The sequence below is a fragment of the Dipodomys ordii genome, unplaced genomic scaffold (assembly GCF_000151885.1).
Source record: "Dipodomys ordii isolate 6190 unplaced genomic scaffold, Dord_2.0 Scaffold132, whole genome shotgun sequence".
Lineage (NCBI taxonomy): Eukaryota > Metazoa > Chordata > Mammalia > Rodentia > Heteromyidae > Dipodomys > Dipodomys ordii.
In genome coordinates, this window is record NW_012267348.1 from 632,091 (window position 1) to 638,333 (window position 6,243).

Consider the following 6,243-nt stretch of genomic DNA (forward strand, 5'->3'; position numbering starts at 1 on the left):
TTTTTTTTTTTTTCTCTTTTTGTCGCGGTGGTGGGAAACGCCGAGCGCCGGTCGGCGATGTTCCGAGGAAATGCGGGAGGAGGTGGTGGTGGTGGTGGTGGTGGTGGTGGTGAGCGGCTCGGCGCGCCGGGGAAGGAAATGGCTGGGTCTTTTCGGGAGGTGCCTGGAGGAACCGCGGACGAGTCCCCGACGGGCGTCCGCGCCTGCGCCCGCTCTCCGGCCGCGTGTGCCGCTGTCGCGGCCAGGCTCGGTCGCTGTCACCGGAGCCGGGTGATGCGTGACGGACGACGCTTTTCGCGGCACCGGGGCTGCGGGGAGCCTCCTCGCGCTGCAGACTTGGCTCTGATAGACTCATCAAAATAAGAGTCCGCGTTCTGTGTGCGTTGGGAATGGGGATGGATGCCTTAGTTGGGAAAATGTAACAATTTGCTTCCCTACACCCCCCCCCCGCCGCCCCGCCGCCGCCCCCAGAACGAAAGAATGAAATAAGCTCTGTTAAAAAACGATGATTCTGACTTGCATTAGAGAAACTTCATCCCTACATTCCGCTTTCGTACAGCGAGCGATGTGGAAGCGATGTTGCTCCCATGCCACTTAGATCGATCATTTTCTTAGTTATTGCTTACTTAGAAATACAACTGCACGTAATTTATTTTTAGTTTAATATGGCCCTGAAAAAAAGAAAGGGAGGGGAGGGCTACCTCCTTCTTTCTTGGATGGCCTTTTGGCTATGCGTTCTGTGCCAATTTTAATTGCCAAGTTGAAATCGGGCTCTGATTATAGAACTGATTTGTTCTTTTTCAGTCAGAAAGTTATCTACACAAGCCAAGTTGCTTGCTGGTAATGTACTCTTATCAGCGTACATTCAACAAAGAGGAGTACACATTATAGCCAAATCAAATATTTCTTAGTGACTTCCTCAGTATAAAGTTGTAATCTAAAATTTGTTTCAGAGAATTTGCAGCCGTTTTAGTGGGTTGTATTGGTTTAGTAGACTTAACTCCCTTTCCTGCGTGGGAAGCAGGAAATGTTTCTCTTTCTCTTAACCTGTTATGCTAAAATCTGCACTAAAACTTAAAAAAAAAAGCAGCAACAAACTTAACAAGTTGGTTTACTTTCTCTTGTCTTGTATGAAAACAGCTAGGAATGACTTGCTCAGTGACTTTTGAGAGATAAGACTTTTGAGTCAGAGATAATATCGAAGTTTTCATATAATTAGTTTACAATTTGAAGATTAAAGCTTAACAAGCATGACTCATATTTCTACTCATTTTATAGTATTTTAAAATTAATTAGCACATTGATATCCTCACAGGTTTTAGTAAATTTGAATGAGGTAATACTGGAGAAAACAGTTGGGACAACTGAGATTTAGAAAGGGAGGACAATTGGTAATTCTTATGGAGAACCTGCAGGCAGGATGAAAAGACTTGCAACTAGGATTGAGGAGAAAAGGGGTTTTAGTCTTTACTGTCACACATAGTACCTTTTACTTTTAAGTCAAGTCACTCAACTTCTGTAAGCATCAGTTAATGTAGAGACTGTTAAGATTTTAACCTTGATTATAACAATAACTTGTTTCAGAAAATATGGAAGATACAAAATAGGATTACACACAAGTACAAGAGTGTACTCTGTTAATAGTTGGCTTTCTTCTAGTGGGTTTTTTTTTTTTTTTTTTGGGTCTGGTCGTGGGCCTGAACTCTGGGCCTGGGTGCTGTCCCTCAGCTCTTCAGCTCAAGGCTAGTGCTCTACCTTTTGAGCCACAGCGCCACTTCCAGCTTTTTTTTTCTGCTTATGTGGTGCTGAGGAATCAAACCCAGGGCCTCATGCATGCAAGGCAAACACTCTACCACTGAGCCACCTTCCCAGCCTCTCTTCTAGTGTTTTATGCATATTTTAATGTAGTTGAGAATATTTGTACATAAAATTTTTGTCTTTTAACTAAACATAGCTTAATTTGTATTTTCTTAAATTTCCTCCCTCCCTCCCCTTCTCCCCTCTCCCTCTCTCTATCTCTCTCCCTTTTCCACTCCCTCCATCTGTCCCTCTTTCCTTCTCTCCTTCTCTCCCTCTCTCTTTCTCTCTTCCTCCTCCCCCCTCTCCCCTAGGCCTGCACCCTGAACTTTATTGTTCAAAGCCAGTGCTCCACTGCCAGCTTTTTTGGTGGTTAATTGGAACTAAGGTTCATGGACTTTCCTGCTAGGGCTGGCTTTGAATTATTATCCTCAGATCTTAGTCTTTTGAAAGTAGCTAGGGTTACAGGCATGAGCCACAGATACCTGCCTTTTTTTTTTGGTGCTGGTCCTGGAACTTGAATTCAGGGCCTCACACTCATTGGGCTTTCTATATCTCCAGTTCCCTCCAAAGCTGACACTCTACCAACTGAACCACATCCACACTTCCAACTACTTGCTGGTTAATTGCAAATAAAAGTCTTCTGAGTAGCTAGTATTATAGGTGTGAGCCACCAGTGTCTGACTTGCACATTTCCTTAGTTGACTCAACAGAATTATTTTTCTTTTTTGAGGGGGACATCTAGCTGTGCTGCTTATGCTCCTTGGAGAGATCTCTGTATCCTGAGTAGTTTGGAACTACAGGTGGTGACATTTCACATAGCTATCATTGTTGTCAGTTTTCCAAAGGTCAGCTTTTAGAAGTATAGCTGATGTAAGTATTTGGCCATAACTTTTTTTCCCTCAGTTATATAGTCCAAGTAAAGTAGTGAAGAACACTGAAACCTTGTGTACATGCGTACATTCTGGTATTGGGGCTTGAATTCAGGGCCCTTTAATCTTGCCTGGCTTTTTTTGTTGAAAGCAGGTGCTGTACCACTTGAACTACATCTCTTCCAGCTTTTTGCTGGACAATTGGAGATAAGAGTCTACTGTGAAAACTTTTTAAAGCCCCTCTGTACAGTATGTTCACAAAAAATAAAAGAAATAAAAAAAAAAGAAAACTTTTTAAAGCTCCTTAAATACTTAGTCCCCCCCCCCCCCATTATATCATTTGATTCTAATCAAAAGTGTTGTGTTGGGCCAGTGTAGTGGTAGAGTGCTTGCCTAGCATGCACTAAATCCCAGGTTTGATCCTTATTACTGCATTCATTTTGAGGGTGTAGTAGAGTTTATGCCTGTAATCCCTGAACTGAGGCAGGAGGGTCATGAACTGGAGGACAGTCAGGGCTATATAGAAGACTGAAATAACAGAATGGCCTGCCAGAATTTAGGCATCACAGGAACTATCCTGATTAGTATTTGGCCTTTTATACTTTTTCTTGGAAGGGGTAGGGGATGGCTCTGAGGATTGAACCTAGAGATGTACACTAAGCACTCAACACTACACTACACCCCCAGTTCCCTTTTATTTTTATTTTAGTTATTTTCTTGTTGGTGATGGAGTTTTAACTCAGGGCCTGGGTGCTGTCCCTGAGCTCTCTTATTTATATATTTATTTTTTTATTTTTTGTCGGTCGTGGAGCTTGAACTCTGGGCCCCGGAGCTGGCCCTGAGCTCTTCAGCTAAAGGGAATCACTCTACCACTTGAGCCTTGGTGCCACTTCCTCCCTGAGCTCTTTTGCTCAAAAATAACACTCTACCACTTTGAGCCTCCGCACCACTTCCGGTTTTTTGGTGGTCAATTGGAGACAAGACTTTCCTGCCTAAGACTTTTCTCCCGGACTTTTCCTGCCTGGATTGGCTTTGAACCATATCTTCAGATCTCACCCTCCTGAGCAGCTAGGATTACAGGTGTGAGCCACCATCATCCAGCTTTAGTTCCCTTTTACAGTTTGATTTACAGTAACTAGGCATTTACATAAAAGAAATTTGCAGAATCCAAATCCTGCTGATTAAATAGAAGAAACATCTTTAGAGTTACCTTGTCTAGTCATACCTTTCTACAAAGTATCTAGTGAAACAGAGTCTTCAGCCTGCAATAAATGCTTTGAGTTGGACTGGGAAGGTGGCTCAGTGGTATAGCGCTTGCCTTGCATGCATGAGGCCGTGGGTTCGGTTCCTCAGCACCACATAAGCAAAAAAGAAAAAATTGGATGTGGCGCTGTGGCTCAAGTGGTAGAGCGCTAGCCTTGAGCTGAAGAGCTGAGGGACCGGACCAAAAAACAAAACAAAACAAAATGCTTTGTGTTTATAGATTGTTTTGAAAAATTAGAATCTAAATGAAGTTTGTTAATTACCAAGAACAATTATGGACCTTTATTTTATTTTTTGCCGGTCATGGGACCTGAACTCTGGGCCTGGGCCCTGTCCCTCAGCTCTTCAGCTCAAGGCTAGCACCCTACTGCTTGAGGCATAGTGCCACTTCTGGCTTTTTCTGCTTATATAGTGCTGAGGAATTGAACCCAGGGCCTCATGCATGCAAGGCAAGTGCTCTACCACTGAGCCACCATCCCAGCCCTATGACCTTTAAAAAATAGTCATGTTTTCTTTGGTTTTAGAGACAGGATTTTGCTATGTTGCTTATGCATGTCATGTTGCTCAAGGGTCCTTCTGCCTAGTCTTCCAAATAGCTAGAACTACAAGCATGTACAGCCACATGTAACTTGAGTTACTATTATAACAAATACTATGAGCAAGTGGTGGTTGTAATGTGCTTGACATTGCCTGCAAATGTACAATACTTTCTATAGTGTGTACACTTGGTTGTTTTTTCTACTTGGAAGTGGCTAAATGAAACCTTTCTGTTAAGCCAACAAATTCTTTACAAAGTGTCATTTGCTTGGAAATCTTCTTTTTTCTACTCTGAAAGCACATATCCATCAGAACTTGATGAGCAAATGTCCAAGCTTTGGAAGAAAATTAGTAGAGTCTAAAATAAAATAGTTTGAGAAAGGCTTGTCAACTTCCCATGGTATAGAGTCTAATAACGTATGAGGAAAAAATTGTTACTGATGACTGAATTGGAAAGATTCATGAGTTGAATTCTTTAATGTGAAGAAGTTTTAGGTGTATGTTTGTACTACTTACATATTCTTTTTATGTTTATGTCAGAGCCATATATAACAAAATTCTACTGGAAGGTCTGTCCGTAAAATCAAGTATTGAGACATAAGAAAACCTTAAGTCATTGCTTAATTGCCAGGGTTATTTTGTTTTAGTAGTATAGAAAAATGGTATGTCTGGTAAAGGTTATCAAAGATTTAATAAATTTGTACCATATTGATTCTCCTTTCATTAGCTGCAAATAAACAGTAATTATGCAGTATTGAATTTGATATTCATTTGCTTTAAGTGCAGAACCTAGACCGTGGGTATGCTTAGTGGTAGAACATTTGACTACTGTGTGCAAGTTCAATCCTCAGAACCACAAACAAACAAACAAAAAAAGAGACTGGTGTCAGCCCTGTTTTGAAGATAAGAACTTTTTAACTTAAATACACAACATGTATATCCTTGAATTGGAATTGAATTGCCTGTTTTTGGAGAAAAAGAATGCAACCAAGTGGCAAGTTTTTCTTTAGAATGGCAATTACCAAAGTAGAGATTCCTGATGCTTTTTTTTTAAACATTTAAAATAATACTCTGGGAAGTGGAACTGAAGTATTAGAATGGAAACATCAAATTAAGCCAGGTGTAGCATCCCTGTAGTCTTAGCTACTTGCTGAGATAGTGTGATTGAGCTTGGTTTCAGGAGGTGGAATCCAAGTCTGAGCACTATAACAACATATCCCCTCCCCCCCCCAAAAAAAAGGCTTTCTTTTTTGTTTGTTCGGTTCTTTGTGATTATCAATTCCAAATCTCAGATATTTAAGTAGTGGACTGAGAATGTGGACTTCATTAATGGCATAATTATCTTGTGTCATTTTCTCCTCTTTATACTATTTAGATGTAGTTTCCTCTACTGAGCACAGGATGCTAGGGAAAAAATAAAAAGAGGTTATTCTTTAGATTTTAAGCTTCAGTGATCTCATTGCTTTTTTTTTTTTTTGTTGGTCGATGGGCTTGAACTCGGCCTGGGCACTGTCCATGAGCTCTTTAATTCAATGTGAGTGCTCTACCAGTTGAGCCACAGTGCCACTTCCAGTTTTCTGGTGGTGTATTTGAGATAAGAGTCTCACGTACTTTCCTTCCTTGGGCTGTCTTTAAACTGCAATTCTCAGATCGCAGCCTCCTGAGTAGCTAGGATTATAGGTGTGAGCCACTGGTGCCAGCTCTCATTGTTTGTGGATACCTTAGTTTTTTTTTTTTTTTTTTCGGTCATGGGGCTTGAACTCTGGGCCTGGGC

General features: G+C 41.3%; 1 protein-coding gene across 1 annotated transcript in view; it reads left to right on the forward strand.

The window, feature by feature from the left end:
• Positions 1 to 505: 505 nt before the first annotated feature.
• The window catches only part of Appl1 (adaptor protein, phosphotyrosine interaction, PH domain and leucine zipper containing 1), a 48,147-nt gene continuing 42,409 nt past the window's right edge, over positions 506 to 6,243 (forward strand). Inside the window, exon 1 of the mRNA XM_013030718.1 lies at positions 506 to 553. Coding sequence (XP_012886172.1) covers positions 506 to 553 — 48 coding nt within the window. The remainder of the gene's footprint in view (positions 554 to 6,243) is intronic.